Below are 19391 nucleotides of genomic sequence, written 5' to 3' on the forward strand. Positions count from 1 at the left end.
TACACAAGGGAATCGATACTACAACACTGAGGGAATGTAGCAGAGCTTTTATACTAGACAAAAGATGGCTTTTCTAAGGGGAATATAGCTAAAAAGGACTGAATCTGGACAACTTTCAGCTTTCTGGGTATGAACTGGCTTGAAAGCAGAGTTTGAATGTTGATTGATTGGTTGTTTGAGTGTCCTTACCTCTGGTGTCTCTTTCTCCTTTTATAGACGATTTGGCTCGACTGATTTAGCTTTACTCTTAGCCGAGGGCTCTCAGAGGGTAGTGAGTCATCATCTATTTACTTGTAATGCCACTAGAAAATGCTTTTTGGCTAGTGGTGAGTTGGTCTCTGTCATCTATCACTTCATCCCTAGACATATGGCCTATGCCTTGGCTAAAAAGGCTTCAGTTTGCTTCAGGCCTCTTTATTGGGCTTCGGGCAAGTCCCCATTTTGCTGTGACACCCTTGAGCCTCATTTCATAAAGTCCAATCTTAAATATTAACCCAAACAACGCGCACACATGCATTGCGCTCTTGTTTTGAGGATTTTTTTTGTTTTAATCTAGCATAGTCAAGGGCCAAAAACACCCTTACTTACCAAAATTTATTAGAAAAAAGGTACAAGGAAAAACATACAACAAAAAAAATACAATATGGCTTGTGGTGAATCGAAGAAAATACCAATCATCTTGAGGATTAATTGAATCTAAGTTCAATCGTACTGAACATGTTTTTTGGTCGAAAGTACTAATCACTTTTGAGTCTCTTAGAGCAGGTTTGGTATTCTATTAAAAAAATTTCATTACTTCTCAAAATATTTCTTAAGAACATGTTTTGAAAATAATTTTCTTTAAGACTTAAAAACTTGTTTGGTATGAGATTTAAACAATTTTAAATCTTAAAACTTAAACTGAATTGGGTAGCATGAGAGGGAGAAAGAGGAGAGAAGAGTGTTGGAATCAAATTGGTCCACCGTCTCTTGTGGTGTAGATGACCAAACTCATTAACTTGTAAAAGAACAAATAGCCCTAAGCAAGCCAAGGATGCGGGCCGGAGGGTGATTGTGTGCCACTCAAAGGCTTTCTGACGGTCAAGTTAGTAAACAATTTTAAGACCCAAACAGTAGGCAAGGGAATAAGTATGCATAGATTGCGTTATCAGAGATAAACCCTAGAATGATGTATTTAGACCAGTCAAGAAGATGACCTTTTAGGAAAGTAAAGTCCGTATTAAACCAGGAGAATCCATGAGGAAACCTCCTTATTTCTTGTTGGATTAGGTTTTCGAATCTTACGGAAAAAGAATGGTCTATTTTAGCCAAGTCAACATATTTTGCCCACTGATTTCTGAGCACAATAATGATGGCATCACTAATCCGTTTTATCAGCTCAACAATAAAGGCTTTTGAGTCTATAATTGAACTTCTGAAATGAAAGTATTCCAATTAGTTACCCAAAAACCATATTTTTCGAATAAGCTGAAATACGTACCGTTTACTTCCTTCAGACGCGAGGCGTCTCAGCTTCAATGCGTTTGGTCGTAAATTTTACCAACCAAAAACTTTTGGTTGGACTTTTTTTGGTTTGTTTGGCCGAGCCACTTTCCCAGCAGAATGTTAAATAAGATATGAAGCTTTCCATGAAGAGGTTAAATGAGAAAGTGACGCGTTTCATTTCCAAATGTTTGAACAACTAATCAAACCAAACACCCTGATATTCTCTTTCAAGAAAAAAACACATCCATGAGAATTACGAGGATAGAGCTTCAATGAGACCCATCATGCAAAATACGAAGAGATTGTAACAAATTTTTACATGTTATAATGAGAATAAACAACATAATTTATATGTCTTATTTTAAAGTATATTAACAAAATAAATTTGTGTATTATATTTCTGTACAATAATAACGTCACATGATCATATCTTAAATATATTAAAAAATTACTCCTGAAAACAGAATGTATGAATTTACTACTCCTGAAAACGAAAGATGCCCACATATTCTAATACAAAATTTCAACAGCCAATGGAAGAACATGAAAGTTACGGCGTCACCAAATTCTGGTTTGGTTTACCAAAAACAAAAGGTTCCCCACATTTTGGTTTGGTAAACAAGATTTCAAACAATGGGGACAGTCGGACACAAGAACTGTATTTGTAGATGCTATGTAAAAATCTCAGTAAACCACAAAAGAAAAGATTCAGTGATGAATGCTAATAGTTTGGTGTAAACAAACTGTGGCTAGCTTTCAAAAAAACAAAACAAAAAAAAACAAACCGTGGCTTCCATTGGCCTGCAACATGCATGTCAAGCAATGAATATTGTTGATTTGTTCTCCTTGCCATATTTAGTGGTTGTTTTTGTGATGATGTGAAGATAAAAAAATTTCACATTGGTGAAAGAAAAAACGTTACAAGAGGTTATAAGGAGTTTATCGAAAATGATTTTAGTATTTCTGGTTTCACAATTTAAGCAAGTTCACAGCATATACTAATCAATAAAAATCAAATCAAAGTAAGTATACATAATTTCCCAAGTTTCTTCTAGGATCTACATTTTTGTATAACAAAAAATGAGTAACAGTAAACTAATAATTCTGTGTAATGCCTTCTAGCTAGCTAGATAGCATGATATACCAATTACATGATCTGTATGATATAATGTTGTATAATCTGGCTATATGCAATATGAAACACCGCTACGGATGCATGCGTATTAGTTCTTCTTCTTTGCATTCTCTGATTTCGATTTCCATCAATTTGCTGCCCGTAGAAGGTAATACATCGCAACATTGCCTTCGCGGCGCCTGCAACTGATTAATTCACAAAAAAGTGGATTTAGTATTGTATAAGTTTCATGAAGAAGTATAACAATGCTCAAGTGATCGAAAGCAATACCTGTTTCATATCAAGGTCCAGCTTATGTGAGTACACTCTGACCTCCTCCAGCTTCCTCGGCGAAGCCATGTCGTAGGAGCAATTTTCGTAGGACTTTTTGTATATGCTCTTGATTCCATCCGCACCAGAAGACACATTATCCAGAAAGAAAACAACCGGCCTTCGACACGGATCCTTGTGATGTTCTCTTGTGTCAAAAGTATAAACTCCTGACAAAACACTTCCCTTTTTCCACTGGCTGAATGTCTGCTGCACGGGGAGGACGTCCGGCAGAAGAATATGATTTCCGTATACTTGAACAGCGTAACCCCATGACACCGTGATAGTCCACGAAAACCATCTGTCGTAGCACACTGTTTTCTGTAACATTCTTTGAGAATCAACATTCGCAGCTTTAAACAAATGTTTTAGAGCATCGATAGTTGTCATGTTGGGGAAGACAGGGTTTGCATGATCGAAGTGATGCAGGGATACCAAAGGCGTCACCGGATGCGAAGCCAGTAGGCCAAACATATCGCCGTGAATGTCATTCTGGTTCAATTTTAACAGCCCAGAACCACAAATTTATTTCTTTGATATATAAACTAAGAAAAAAGCACGCTGAAATTTCAATTTAAACTACTAAAATGTGAATGTCACATACAATTTGATGAGCTAAGAAAGGGTACCTGATGGAAACCGGCTTCGCTTGTTAATCCAACGCCGAGTTCTGCCAAGCAAGAGGAAATCCTAGAGTCGCTTCCATAGAGATGTGGATATCGTTCTAAACACGAATCAAACACCTTCGCCAGTACTTTCGCCAATGGGGCACTTATAGCGAAACCTGCACCACCATAAGCCATTCCAAATCCGAACACCCTATTTTGCTCATAAACTTCGGAGTTTGTCCCAATGTAGTACCACAGTCCATGATCATACTTAGAAAGTGTCTTCACCAAATTCTCAGGGAAAAAAACTGTGTCATCATCTCCGAAAACATACCACCTCACATTCGTATGGTTGAGCGCCACGGTCTCAGAAACAACGCGTGCAACACGAATAGCAGACTTGAGACCGCCTCTGTAAGTGTAACGAAATCTTGCAGTGTCACCCGAGATGCACGCAGGAGGAAGAGAAGTGTCATGGACGTGACGCTGATGATCAGGCGGAAGGCTATCGAGAAAGACACATCCCCTCATAGACTGGTTCCTCCACCAGAGCCGTACATACTCCTTCCTCTTAGCAGACCACGCTTTCTGATTCGAAGCAATCCCGAACACAACGTGCTCAAGGGAGGTCGAGGGCGGGGAATACGCATCTTGAGACAGAGAACTTATACGTCCAAGCTTTGAGCTCGTAAACACAAGGAAGAGCGACCCAAGAAGGAAGAGCGTGCATAAAGAAGATGAGACTATGAAGAAGTTTATCAACCGAGACGGACTTTGGGGTTTCGAAGGCGACTGAGGAAACGGCAGCATTTTAAGTGGAAAGGAAGAAGAACAAGCAAACAAAACAGAAATGCAGAAAATGAATCTAGAAAATACAAGTGTGGGACATAAAACCAAGATGCTGATCAAGAAGCGCAATCTGCGGGAAAAGAAAGATGTAAAATTTGACCTGCAATTCTGCACAAAAGTGTATTTAGTTGGTTAAAATTCCAAAAGAAGTCATGGTTCACACAGAAAGTCCTCCATTTTCCTGCCAACCTAATGTAAATCGGGCAGCCAACCAAGCGGCTGGGTGCGTACGTTAGGTTAGAGTCAAAGGTCAGGTCCTTGACAGCAATGGCATTGACTGAAAGTGTGAGAGATAAGGAAGAGAGGTTAGGCGTTAAAAATGGTGTTGGAAATGTATTAGGACGTGGCCTTTGGAGATTATAAGAGATTAATTAATTAATATTAATTATGCGTGGTTTTGGTAAAGGAAAATGCAGAACGTGAAAGAGCAAGCAAACTTCGGCTGCAAGTTAAAAAAAGATTAAAAAAAAAGAACTTTAACGAAAAGCTTCTGGTACTGTTTACTTTAACGAAAAATCACATTTTTACACTAAAAAATCAATCCTAATATTATTCACTTTACCTTTTATTTTATCCTTATCGTTAAAACTCAAAATTTTCAATTATTTTTCATTAGTTTTTCTTTAAAAAAAATACTTTTAACGGGCTTAGCAAAAATAAAAGTGTGGAAGTGTTACGTAAAGCAAAGTTCGAGGTTCCTAATTATGTTTTTGTTTTTCTTGGAAGAATAAACCAACAACGTTGTATGCATTTTATTGAAAAATCCAAGGAAACGATTACTTACAATTTGAGGTTTCGTGAGGCATCCATGTAACTTATGTTCAGGTGCATCGGATTTGATCTTAAATCACTTGCGTTACAATCCATTTGCTCGTGAAAAAACAACTAGGTAAATGTCTTTAAACAAACAATACTGAGGGTGTAAAAACGAATAAAAAGGACTTCATGTGCATGGCATCCGCTCTTAATCACTTGAGTTACAATCATTTAAGAAAAATCTCTTGAATAATTGCTTATTTCAAGATTAAGATACAGCTAATCAAAATGCATAAACCCGATACATTATGCTAATTTAATTACGAAAAGTATGACAAAGTAAGCAACTAAGTAGTGCGTTGTACCAATTTGATTTGATCCTGAAAATCAGATGTATGACACCATCGATGCTGGACCTACATAATTAAATTTTAAATCTAAACATCTGGGTTACTGGAAGATTCAGAGGATGCAAATGCAATAGACTTCAATGGTTTAGGCCAAGGAGGAGGAAGACAATGGATGGTTGGCAAGAAACCAAGTACGGCATTCACCACGCTTGAAAATTACAAAACCAGACCCTATACAATTTATCATCTATGGCATCAGCAAAACATGCTAAATGCAGGAATGTAAACGCAGCTAGCATTTCAACAATATTTCCTTCGCATGCTTACCAACCAATCGAAGCTCTTCCACATCATTTGATGTCTCAAAACGCAAGTTACTCTACAGCATGAATACATTACATACCTATCAGTTCACTAGTTACTGTTCGTTCCTCCGGATATCCAATTTACTCAGGTCATCTCCACTAGCGGACGTGTGAATGGCGTTGTCCTCCCTTTTTGTCTGTTCATCATATTTTCAAATAATAAGCCACTGGTGAGTTTAACCAAGAGTATCAGACATCGAAACCTTAACTGGTGGCAGATTTTTGCAGTAACTTCCGCTTTCTGCAATCTTTTTCTTGTGATTTATTGTTTTCAAGTAAATCGTTCCAAAAGCATTATTTTTGCTCCATGTTTAGATCAGAAGATAAATAGCCCATCTCCAAGTATATTCTCTTCTTCCTGCTCCTCCTGTCAAGAAGAAAAGGAACTTGAGCTTTATGAAGTGCAGATCACATCCGATAATATCACGTAGAACAGACCACTTGTAGATCCATTTCCCAATAATAAAATTTAGGAACCTAACAAGTGAACTTAATAGCAGAAAAATGAAGAGACAAAATGAGGAAAACTCAGATTTTCCATTATTTCAACTACTTAAAGATATAAATCAACTTAATGAATGGATTGCAATGCGGGGTGGACAGTTTTCCCTAAGCACTTTTCAAACATAATATAAGAACAAGAAATGACATCACAATTTACCTTGATAAGATGATGAGTGCACCAAACTGCGTGTGATTCTCTGAATTCTGCATCTAAGTATCCTCAGAGCAACTATTCCAACAGAAAACTCTAGATATTCATGGATATCAACTCATTGTCTCTGCACCGTCTAATGGTTATAGTCATGGAGTCATCAAACGACGACAAAATTTCGCAGCACTGACGGCGTTGAGCCTTCATCTGAATTATAACAAGTGGACAGTAGTTGATTAATGGCATTGACTAAAACGAAAGACAAAAGAAAATATAAGAGAGAAGGTATAAGTTATAAATCAGCTACATCTATATTAGTGAAGCAAATACCTCTTCCGCATCAAGCTCTAGCTTCTGTGAGAACACTCTGATCTGTTCCAGATTCTTTATTGCATTTTCTTTGGAGCAATTTTCTACATTGAGCCTGGTGTAGTTACTCGAGCTACCATGACTATTGGATACAACACTTTCCAGGAAAAAGACAGTTGGTCTTTTACATTTATCTCTAGGATAATCTCTCATATTGAACATGAACTGACTTGCCTCGATACTACCGCTCCTCCTCCATGGCATAAACGTTTTCTGCAGTGAAAGGAGATCTGAGAGAAGTTCATTGCCAGCATACACCTGAATAGCATAGCCCCATGCAACAGAAACAGTCAACGAATGCAAACTGTCATAGCAAACAGTTTGCTGCAATATCCTGGCAGGATCAACATTCACAGCTTCAAAAAGATGTTCCAAAGCTTGAGTCTTGTTCATGTTTGGGAAGATTGGATCTGCAGCCTCCAAATGGTGAAGGGACACCAGAGGTGACAACGGGTGTGCAGATAGCATTCCAAACAAATTCCCCCGCATATCAACCTGATTAAAAATTATGACGATAATGAGTGCCCTTCGATTCAGCACATAACTTGACACAAGTCCACAACAAGACTCTTTGCTAACAAGCTCACATTGGAATCAACAGATGATAGGAGACCAATCAAAACTATATCATGATATGAAAACTTTGGTTATCATTAAATGAAATCCAACATAACTCAATCAGAAATTCAACCTATCAACAACTGAATCGTTAACTTACGGCCATTTGATAACCATTTCGTTTTCAGTTTTCAGTTTTTGTTTTTATTTTTTCGAAAACTGAAAACTGAAATCTTGTTTGGTATCTACTTTCAGTTTTCAAAAAATTAAACTGAAAATACACTATAAAACGGCCGTGCACATAAAAATACACTATAAACTAGAAAATCAGGCCAGCATTGTGATTGCATCATATCCAAAGTAAAAACGTAACGAAACAGAGGAGCAGAAAATGTGGTATAGACGTAACTCGTTTCAACTAACTAATGTTCAAATGTTCAGGCATTCTGTTTCTTCGCAAAGGCCTATGAGCCAAAGCACTGTTATTTATTCCTATTCGCCCCCCACCCCACACCACATTCAGCATAGCACAGAAAACAGAGATTGTACCAGAAGTAACCTCCCATTCTGCAGCTCCCTATAAAATTAAGTGATACCTACGAACGAGCCTCCCCACCTAAAGGCGAGTTATAGAACAGAGCCGAAGCCGTCCCTTCGGCCTTGAACCTACTAACAGTTGACAAAGCTTTCATCAAACACACTCAGTTCATCAAACTCTATAAAGCTATTACTTTCCTAAGCTTCCTTCCTAACAAAACCAAATTTCTGCATCGTATCATCAAAATCTTATAAAGTTCATTACTTTTTCCGATAATCCATCCATAAATCGTTCAAGTCTTATCAAGCTAATTACTTTTCCTGATTTTTCACATAAAATTAATTTAATTCAACAAACCTGATGAAACCCAGGCTCATGGGTCAACCCAACGCCGAGCTCCGCCACGCAAGCGAAAACCCGAGCATCGCTTCCGTACAAGTGACCGTACCTCATCAAGCACGAGTCGAACACCCTAGCCAGAGCCGTAGCCAGCGAATGGCTTATGGCGAACCCTCCGCCCCCGAACGCCATTTCGAACGAGTACTTGGCATTCTGCTGGTAGCTCTCCGAGTTGCTCCCGACGTAAAACCACCGATCGTGATCGTACTTCGACAGCGTCCTCACCAGATTCTCGACGAAGAACACCGTATCGTCGTCGCCGAACACGAACCACCTCACATCCGGCTCGCCACGATCGACTACTTCCTTGACCGCGCGCGCCACACGGATCGCGGACCGCAGCCCTCCTTTTAGAGTGTACGGAAAGCGGGAGGTGTCGCCGGAGACGACGACAGTCGCGACGGATCGGTCGCCGGAGGAATCAGTTGGGGCGCGGTCGAGGAAAGCGAAGACGCGGGTGGAGGCGGGGGAGCTCCAGAGGCGGAGGTAAGGCTCGCGGCGGGACCAGGAGCGGGAGGAGGAAGCGATGGCAAATACAAGGTTGCGGCGCGTGGTGGGAGAGGGAGTGTAGCGGGAGAGAACGGTGGGCGGCGCGTGGAGGAAGAAGAAGAGGAAGTAGAGGTTGAGGAAAACGGAGAGGATTAAGAGGAGGGCCGAGAAGCGGGGGAGGGTTAGGGTTCTGGGCATCACGGACGGGAGGGAGAGAGAGAGGTATTGGAATCGGATTGCTTTGCAGGCGTAGTTGGTTTTTCGTTTTATTTTCTGGTACATTAAAAAGTTACAGAGAAGATGATAAACAAGTCGCAGTCGCAGTCGCGGGGACAGTATTGGCATTCGAAGAAGAAGGTGATGAATTCATGTGGTAGATCCACCTGATCAAGGTCAGCAGTGACATAAAATGTTTGTTGGATTCTGCAGTTTGCTTTTGTCCCGAAGAACAAGCCGTATGTCACTGGTTAAACGACACGGCGTTCCGTACTAATATTCTGCAGTATTGATATTCAAAGAAGAGGTTGATTGCTTTCGTCATGTTAGTCTATTTTTTCAGGATCGGAAGATTCATATAGGTGTTTCAACCTCTCTAGCCACTAGAGCTGAAAAAAAATCCCAAAAATTTCGAACTATACCGAAAAAATCCTGATCCCAAACCGAAAAAATACCGAACCGAAATTCCTGAATTTTTTTATACCAATCCCAAACCGATCCGGAACCGTTCGGTACGGGAATCGGTGTCATATTTTTCTTTGTTCGGGAATTCCAAACCGATATATATATAAATAGATATAAATATATATACACACACACATATATTATTTAATTAACCATTCCTCTGCCCAATAACCTTTGGGAATCCAAACCGATTATACATATATATTATTTAATCAACCATTCCTCTGCCCGATAACTTTAATTAACCATTCATTTGCTCGATAACCTTTCTTCACTGCCTTTTCCTTTTTTTATTCTTTCTTTATCTCATGACTTATTGTCTGCCATCTTCACGAACCTTTCTTCTTTATTTTGTTTCTTGATAACTCGCACTCTCATCCAACAGACAACCACACATTTTCTCTCCCTCCACCGACTCCCTCAAACGCAAAAGCAAGCTCAAGGCCTCCAAATGCTTTCTCAATCTTCAAAAGCAGCCACACCCGCAACCTGCTCTTCCCAAAACGCCATACCCATTGCAACATTCGTCTGAGAAACCCAATCGTTCTTCCAAGACATCAAATCCATCGCTTAAGCCTGCAAAGTAGAGTAGCCCTCTGATGGCGATTTCGTTTGGCAAGACATGGAAAAGCTCACACATCGACAATGGTCGATACCTGATTCTGTTCGATGCACTTCGCAAAGCCCTCCGACTCCCAAAGGCAGCAAAGACAAGCCCAGGAATGAGAGGGATGAAGATAGGAGTGGGAAGGTCGACGAATCTAAGATGAGGTGTGGCTGTGTAGGCTGGTAGGGAAACTGGGAGGTCGATGAATCCCGAACCATACCGAAATCCCGAAATTTAGGAATACCTTTATTTCAGTTCGGTTTTGGTTTTCAAAACTTTGTCCCGAAAAAAATCGGTTTGGGATTTGGGATCCCATTTTCGGTTTGAGATCCCATACAGAACCAGCCCTACTAGCCACCATCGTGTGATTCACCAACGTCAGGAATCGAACTCAAAACGTACCATGTGAAATATCGACTTGAAATTTGTTTCGAACCACTAGGTCATCCTGTGATGGTTAAATTAACTCTCCTTTTTAACAAGGGTAAAAATACTACCATGAAATAAGAATGTCGTACGTCTATTAGCGGTATATCCAAGTTAGTTATATACTTTTATGTAGAAAAATTAAAATTCACAATAGTGCGTGATTAGCTTAAGAGATCCACCGTAATCATCATCCTTATTATATGTAAGTTTCGATCTCCAACGGATTAAGGGGATTTGAATTTGGTAACTCTCTCAACAATGGGAAAGGAAGCATTACTAGGTTAAGAAGTTGTTGATGAACAACATCTATTTAGGCCATGACTATCCCTCATAAATATAAATAGAAATATAAAAGGGAAGGCAAGGCTATAACGCTTGGTTAAAAATTGTTAGTGATTAACATCATTCTCTAATCTTGATTATTTATTGACTAATGGACTAAAGGTAGTGACTCCTAGCTAATGTTAGCTAAGCTTATAATTGTGTCAAGGGCGTCAGGTAGTCGACAGCCGGCACTCCATGATCACGTCGAATCCTTATGAAAATGAATCCAGAACGAAATCGCGCTAAAGCTAGGGCGTCACCCGTAAGTGGCGCACTGTGTGGCCTGAGCACAGTGATAAGTGAGCAAGGGTCGCTGTATCTCCATCGGCACCCGGATACAGTGTTAAATGAGCAAGGGGGCTATAGAAACTTCTTTTCGAACGACTCCACTCAAAGTTGTTTGGGAGCATATGCTCCTATCAACTTTACACGGGACACACAAAAGAAGTACTTTGATCCTATTAGACGGGGAAGGGTGAAGAAGCTAGGACAGAAGGGTAGAGTTCAAGAGAGCAAAATGCGTTTAGGAACGTGGAATATAGGAACCTTGACGGGAAAATCTATGGAAGTAGTCGAAGTTATGGTGAGGAGAAGGATAAATATTATGTGCCTACAAGAAACTAAGTGGGTTGGTCGTAAGGCAAAGGATCTAGAAAACTCAGGGTTTAAACTATGGTATTCGGGCACAAATAGAACGAGAAACTTTGTTGGCATCATCGTGGACAAGACCTTGACACAAGATGTTGTAGATGTCAAGAGGGTAGGAGATAGAATCATGGCAATCAAGATTGTAATAGGACAAGAACTTATCAATGTGATTAGTGCGTACGCACCTCAAGTAGGGTTGGATACGAGTTCGAAGGAGAAATTTTGGGAAGACCTTGGAGACTTGGTGCAAGGAATTGCTCAGACGGAGAAGTTATTTATAGGAGGAGATTTAAATGGACACGTGGGCAGGGAGACATGCAACTATGGAGGTTTTCATGGTGGCCATGGTTTTGGGGAGAGAAACGAGGATGGGGAAGCTATCTTGGATTTTGCAATGGCATATGATCTCTTCTTAGCCAACACCTTCTTTAAGAAGAGAGAAGAACATGTGATCACCTACAAGAGTGGGTCGTCAAAAACACAAATAGATTTTCTTCTAATGAGGAAAGAGGATCGTATAACTTGTAAGGATTGCAAAGTTATACCAGGAGAGAGCGTGACTAATCAACATCGCTTGTTGGTGATGGATGTACATATCAAAAGAGTGAGAAAAAAGAACAAGACTTGGAAGTGCCCAAGGACTAGATGGTGGAATCTAAAAGAAGAAAAACAAGCCATTTTCAAAGAGAAAGTAATCACCCAGTGTGTGTGGGATAGAGAGGGGGAAGCTAACCAAATGTGGGATTCCATGGCTAGTTGTATCCGAAAAGTAGCAAAAGAGGTATTAGGAGAGTCCAAGGGCTTTGCCCCACACCAAAAGGAATCTTGGTGGTGGAATGAGGAGGTACAAGCAAAGGTGAAGGCTAAGAAGGAATGTTGTAAAGCCTTATACAAGGATAGGACCGATGAAAATGGTGAAAGGTATAGAAAAGCGAAGCAAGAGGTGAAGAAAGCTGTGAGAGAAGCTAAGTTAGCGGCTTATGACGATATGTATAAGCGACTAGATACCAAAGAAGGAGAGTTGGATATCTATAAACTAGCTAGAGCAAGGGAAAAGAAGACAAATGACCTAAACCAAGTGAGGTGCATCAAGGATGAGGATGGAAAGGTTCTTGCTACAGAGAACGCGGTTAAAGACAGATGGAAAGGTTATTTTCATAATCTTTTCAATGAAGGACATGAAAGGAGTGCTTCTTTAGGGGAGTTGAGTAACTCAGAAGAGTGTAGAAACTACTCTTTTTATCGTAGAATCCGGAAGGAAGAAGTGGGTGTAGCTTTGAAGAAGATGAAGCATAGAAAAGCAGTAGGCCCAGACGATATACCAATCGAAGTGTGGAAAGTTTTGGGAGAGACAGGTATAACATGGCTCACTGACCTTTTCAATAGGATTTTGAAAACGAAGAAGATGCCGAATGAGTGGCGAATGAGCACTTTGGTGCCTATCTACAAGAATAAGGGCGATGTACAAAATTGCATGAACTATAGGGGAATTAAGCTAATGAGTCATACAATGAAGCTCTGGGAGAGAGTCATTGAGCATAGATTGAGGCAAGAGACACGGGTTTCGGACAACCAATTCGGGTTCATGCCAGGGCGCTCAACCATGGAGGCAATCTATCTCTTACGAAGATTGATGGAAAGATATAGAGATGGGAAAAAGGATTTACACATGGTCTTTATAGATTTGGAAAAAGCGTATGATAGGGTCCCAAGAGACATTCTTTGGAGGATTTTAGAGAAGAAAGGAGTACGAGTAGCATATATCCAAGCTATACAGGATATGTATGAAGGAGCAAAGACTGCCGTAAGAACTCATGAAGGACAAACCGAAAGCTTTCCCATAACTGTAGGATTACATCAAGGCTCATCCTTAAGTCCTTACCTCTTTGCGTTGGTAATGGATGAGTTAACAGGACATATTCAAGGTGATATTCCTTGGTGTATGCTTTTCGCAGACGATATAGTGTTGATAGATGAAACTCAGGAAGGGGTAAATGCAAAGCTTAACCTTTGGAGAGAAGTGTTGGAATCTAAAGGTCTTCGCCTAAGCCGATCAAAGACAGAATATATGGAGTGCAAGTTCAGTGCAAATGGAGGCCAAAACGAGTTAGGGGTGAGGATCGGAGATCAAGAAATACCAAAGAGCGACCGTTTTCGTTACCTAGGATCTATCTTGCAAAAGAACGGAGAATTAGATGGATATCTCAACCATAGAATACAAGCTGGATGGATGAAGTGGAAGAGTGCATCCGGCGTGTTGTGTGACCGCCGTATGCCACTGAAGCTCAAGGGAAAATTTTATAGGACGGCAATAAGGCCGGCGATACTGTATGGCACAGAATGTTGGGCGGTGAAGCATCAACACGTACACAAAATGGGTGTAGCGGAGATGAGGATGCTTCGTTGGATGTGTGGGCACACAAGAAAGGATAAGATTAGGAATGAGGATATCCGGGGTAAAGTAGGAGTAGCCGAAATTGAAGGAAAGATGAGAGAAAATCGGTTACGGTGGTTTGGACATGTGCAAAGAAGGCCTACTAACGCTCCGATTAGAAGATGCGACTATGGGACAGAGGTTCAGGGCCGAAGGGGCAGAGGAAGACCTAGGAAAACTTTGGAAGAGACCCTAAGAAAAGACTTAGAGTACTTGGATCTAACGGAGGACATGACACAGGACAGAACACAATGGCGTTCTAAGATTCATATAGCCGATCCCACTCAGTGACTTGGATTTTCCAAGTCTCCAACCGAGAAGTTTTCCTCACTCGGGAAATTAAGGGAACACTACCTCAACCTATATGCTCCACTCACAAAGCTTCAACATACAAGCTTCAACAAAAGAAAATTCAAAGAACTTAGCGAAGAAGGCTTTGGTGTATTTAACACAATACGTTGAAATGAAGGAAAACTTATTTATTGATATCCCCGATAAGTTACAAATATGTACATATACTTGAGTCAAAATAAACAAATAAGAGGGAGCCTTCACAAAGGTTGCTTAGGAGAAGTCTCAGCAGTCGGTAGAGCCCCAGAAAGAGAAGGCACCGGAGGGGGATCATTCGGAGCCTCAGTACTGGACAAAACCCTAGAAGGAGGAGGCATCAGAGATTGATCATTTGGAGCTTCATTACGCGGTACAGCCCCAGAAGACGAAGGCAATAAATGCCTTTGGAACAAACCCACAAATCTCTGATGATCAAGTAAAACCTGACCATCAGATTCCTTCATCTGGTCAAGCTTCTTCTTCATGTTTGTAGCATAGTCATGTGCGAGCCGGTGCAACTGTTTATTCTCATGCTTGAGCCCTCTAATCTCCTGTTTGAGACTCATCACTTCAGCCGCCAATGATTCAACTTGGCAGGTTCGAGCAAATAGGCGTTGGGCCATATTAGACACAGAACCTGCACACTGAACACTGAGAGCCAGAGAATCCTTAACAGACAACTCATCAGACCGTTTGGAAAGTAGTCTGTTATCTTTGGGAGTGAGAAGGTTCCTGGCCACTACCGCAGCGGTCATATCATTCTTCATCACGGAATCCCCAACGGTAAGAGGACCAGTAGGGGAGACGAAGGATGGGCGCCATATGTTGTCTGGAGAAGGCGGGGCTGCCTCTTCAACAAGGTTCAAGTCAAAACGACGGTCGGAGGGGCCAGACATTTTCAAAGGTGTTGAAGAGAGAAGAGGTCGGACAAATCAAGATCTTAGAAGTGCAAGAATGGAGCTTCTACTGGTGGATATTCAAGTGTGCTTTGGAACTTAATGTCAGCCCCTATAAAAATCTGCACTCGACGAAGCTTCAGAAATCGAAGAGGCGCCTGCTCAGAAATCGAAGAGGCGTTTGCTTTCTCAAAAGCTGGGCTGCTCAGAGACCACGAGGGTCGATCTCAGAAATCGAAGAGGTGTTTGCTTTCTCAAAAGCTGGGCTGCTCAAAGACCACAAAGGCCGATCTCAGAAATCGAAGAGGCTTGCTTTCTCAAAAGCTGGGCTGCTCAGAGACCACGAGGGCCGATTTCAGAAATCGAAGAGGCACCTACTTTTCCAGCCTTGTCAGCACCTGTCACATGCACACTCAGCTTTGCGGAAATTATGGGCATTCTGTCGAAGATTTCTGGCGAAGTAGAAAGCACATGAATCGTACTGTTCAATCACCCACTTCCCACACGCAACAGTAGCTCATGGGTACCACAGATAACTTTGCCAAAGTTCTCTGACAAAGTTGAGACACGTGAAGCTTGCAGCTCCCACTACATCGCTCTGACCAAGAAGGGTAAAAGAATTGCAAAGAAACAACACTAACAAAGTTTAGACACATAAATTTTGAAGGTCTAGCTACCATATTATTACCCACAAGGGTAAAGGAACAGTACCACTGCTGGATAATTGGAAAGTCCCGGTGTGTCAACCTCTGTGCTTCGTGGCAAGGTAGAATAGCAAACATGCCCAACCTTTACTCACATTCGAGAAAACACTCCTAATAAGATTGCTTGCTCCAAAATCGAAGAGGCACCGCCCTCCGAATCTCGAGAGCCAGACTCCCAACATGATTACTTTCTCAAAAATCGAAGAGAGGGTAAAGGAACAGTACCACTGCTGGATAATTGGAAAGTCCCTGTGTGTCAACCTTTGTGCTTCGTGGCAAGGTAGACTAGCAAACATGCCCAACCTTTACTCACATTCAAGAAAACACTCCCAACAAGATTGCTTGCTCCAAAATCGAAGAGGCACCGCCCTCCGAATCTCGAGAGCCAGACTCCCAACATGATTACTTTCTCAAAATCGAAGAGAGGGTAAAGGAACAGTACCACTGCTGGATAATTGGAAAGTCCCTGTGTGTCAACCTCTGTGCTTCGTGGCAAGGTAGACTAGCAAACATGCCCAACCTTTACTCACATTCGAGAAAACACTCCCAACAAGATTGCTTGCTCCAAAATCGAAGAGGCACGGCCCTCCGAATCTCGAGAGCCAGACTCCCAACATGATTACTTTCTCAAAAATCGAAGAGACACCGCTCTCCGAATCTCGAGAGCCAGACCCCCAGCAGGATTGCTTTCTCAAAAATCGAAGAGGCATCGTTCTCCGAATCTCGAGAGCCAGACCCCCGACAGGTCTGTAATCTTCACACGCAACATCAGCTTTCCAGATACCACAAACCACTTTTTCAAAGTGCTCTGACAGAATTAAAACATGTGAAGCTGGCAGCTCCCACTACCGTGCTATAACCAAGCAGGGTAAAGGAATAGCATTATTACTTGATGTTAGGGAGACTCCTATATATGTCGACTTCCATCCCTAACGGACAGGCAGACCTGCAAAAATGCTCAACCCTTTCTCTTATCTGAGAGGGCACTCCCAACAAAGCCTTTCGAAATATTCAGCTTTCTTTCCCCCCGATAATACCTCTGTAAACAAGCTATACTAGAGCAAGAATATCTCATATCATCAGGGTTAAAAGCAAGAGTATCCCATATCATGCTTTTTCCCTGTCTTTTCCTTTGGCCTTGTTCTTACCTGCAAGACAAGGAGAAAGAGAGCAATCAGTCAACACTTGGAATCAAGCTTCCAGCCAGGAACTGACTGCCTGGAACCCCTTACCTGATTACTTACCTGGCATTGCTCTCGAGTACTCATCTTCAACATCTTCTGCTTCCAGGGAAGATACCGCATCTGCCTGAGGAACAGATAGGGCAAGTGAGAAGGATACAAGGAAGCATGTGGAGACAAGCGTAACAGCACACGTGCCGATACATTCACTACTCTATCAAAAGCAAAAGTATCCCATATCAGCAGGGTCGAACGTACTCTAGATTTGATGGACTTGTTTTGACCCTCAAATTCTTCAGTCGACCTTATACTCTGGAGGAAACCAGAAAACCCTCCAGCCCAGTTCAAGAATAAGCCTGTGGAAAGTTACTTCTTCAAAAGCAAAAGTATCCTATATCATCTTTCCTCATTTTTCTTCTCTTTATCCTTCATGCTGCTTGCAAGATAGGGAGAATGTGAACAATCAGCCGGAGCTCTGATTGCTTACCTTGTCTGTCACCTCTTTCAGCAGATCCCCCAGCTCGGCGACTTGGGGGACTCCTACTACATGGTTTGTATCTCGCTTGACCAAGCATGAAACTACAAGTAAGCTTCAAGTGAAATTGATACATTACCTTGTGCATCTCCACCAGTTACAGATACCACTCCTGGATGGAGGAAGAGTACTTCCAGAGAAGATGCCACATCTACCTATGAGATAGATAAGGCAAGTCAAGACGATACCACACTCCGGTACTTAGAAGTTTCGTGGCTACGAGATCATTCTCCCACAATATTTCCTAATGTCATTTGTACTAAATCATTCACTTGTACTCACTAAAGGAGAGCTTGAACCTATGTACTTGTGTAAACCCTTCACAATTAATGAGAACTCCTCTATTCCGTGGACGTAGCCAATCTGGGTGAACCACGTACATCTTGTGTTTGCTTTCCTATCTCTATCCATTTATATACTTATCCACACTAATGACCGGAGCAATCTAGCGAAGATCACAAAAAGTGACCGTTTTCGCTACCTAGGATCTATCTTGCAAGAGAACGGAGAATTAGATGGAGATCTCAACCATAGAATACAAGCTGGATGGATGAAGTGTAAGAGTGCATCTGGCGTGTTGTGTGACCGTCGTAGGCCACTGAAGCTCAAGGGAAAATTTTATAGGACGGCAATAAGGCCAGCGATGTTGTATGGCACAGAATGTTGGGCGGTGAAGCATCAACGTACACAAAATGGGTGTAGCGGAGATGAGGATGCTTCGTGGGATGTATGGGCACACGAGAAAGGATAAGATTGGGAATTAGGATATCCGAGGTAAAGTAGGAGTAGCCAAAATTGAAGGAAATATGAGAGAAAATCGGTTCCGGTGGTTTGGACATGTGCAAAGAAGGCCTACTGACGCTCCGGTTCGAAAATGTGACTACGGGACAGAGGTTCGGGGCCGAAGGAGTAGAGGAAGACCTAGGAAAACTTTGGAAGAGACCCTAAGAAAAGACTTGAGTACTTGGATTTAACGGAGGACATGACACAAATGAGCGCAATGGCGTTCTAGGATTCATATAGCCGACCCCACTTAGTGGGAAAAGGCTTTGTTGTTGTTGTTGTTGTTGTGGCTCTCACGATTTTTTTAATGCTAGAAAAATCGTAAAAATGATTTTGTCATTGAAACATTTTTACATCAATTTTTAAAGAAAATAGTACAGGTAACATTGGAACAACCAAGGAACAAAATGCTGATAATATCGGCGATATTTCGCCGATATTATCGGTTTTTCACGGGTCCGATATTTTAATAGGTATCCGACGGGTTTTCGGAAAAATATCGCGATATTATCGATATTATCGATAATATCGTGATATTTCTGAAATTATCGCGATATTTTGGATACGTGCGAATCAGAGAAGAACGCCGGAAATGGGTGTGCCGATTTCGTCCCAAAAACCTTGCAAAAACACGATTAAGATCAAGATCTAAGCTACAGAGCGATTGAAAACACAACCACAATTCATATGCATGAATCAATCGAAGAGGTAAAAAGGTGAGGGACCGGGAGTTGACCTGACCACCGACGGCGATGGCGACGACCTGCATCGCAACTTGCGTCTGCATCTGAATCTGGCCTTGATAGAGGTTTCTGGTAAAACTAGAGAGAGAGAGCTGCACCTGCATCAAACTCGCAGCTGCACCTGCATCGCGACTTGCGTCTGCATCTGAATCTAGCCTTGCTAGAGGTTTCTGGAAAAACTAAAGAGAGAGAGAGAGAGAAAGAGAGATTTTCTGGGTTTGTGTGTAAAGG

General features: G+C 41.6%; 2 protein-coding genes across 3 annotated transcripts; both read right to left on the reverse strand.

The window, feature by feature from the left end:
* Positions 1 to 2460: 2460 nt before the first annotated feature.
* LOC126610290 (uncharacterized) lies at positions 2461 to 5327 on the reverse strand. The gene is made up of 3 exons (XM_050278302.1): positions 3559 to 5327; positions 2891 to 3421; positions 2461 to 2805 (listed from the first exon to the last, which is right to left on the reverse strand). The coding sequence occupies exons 1-3, from the start codon at positions 4345 to 4347 to the stop codon at positions 2692 to 2694; spliced, it is 1434 nt and encodes a 477-aa protein (XP_050134259.1). The 5' UTR covers positions 4348 to 5327; the 3' UTR covers positions 2461 to 2691.
* Positions 5328 to 5596: 269 nt separating this feature from the next.
* Positions 5597 to 9393, reverse strand: LOC126610289 (uncharacterized). Of its 2 annotated transcripts, XM_050278301.1 has the most exons (5): positions 8335 to 9393; positions 6843 to 7376; positions 6519 to 6719; positions 6067 to 6224; positions 5597 to 5994 (listed from the first exon to the last, which is right to left on the reverse strand). In XM_050278301.1, exons 1-3 carry the CDS (start codon positions 9208 to 9210, stop codon positions 6609 to 6611), a joined length of 1521 nt encoding a protein of 506 aa, XP_050134258.1. In that variant the 5' UTR covers positions 9211 to 9393; the 3' UTR covers positions 5597 to 5994; positions 6067 to 6224; positions 6519 to 6608. The 2 variants fall into 2 exon arrangements, with proteins under 2 accessions (XP_050134258.1, XP_050134257.1); XM_050278300.1 differs by having other exon boundaries at positions 5597 to 6224.
* Between the last annotated feature and the right edge of the window lie 9998 nt (positions 9394 to 19391).

The sequence above is a fragment of the Malus sylvestris genome, chromosome 17 (assembly GCF_916048215.2).
Source record: "Malus sylvestris chromosome 17, drMalSylv7.2, whole genome shotgun sequence".
Taxonomy (NCBI): domain Eukaryota; kingdom Viridiplantae; phylum Streptophyta; class Magnoliopsida; order Rosales; family Rosaceae; genus Malus; species Malus sylvestris.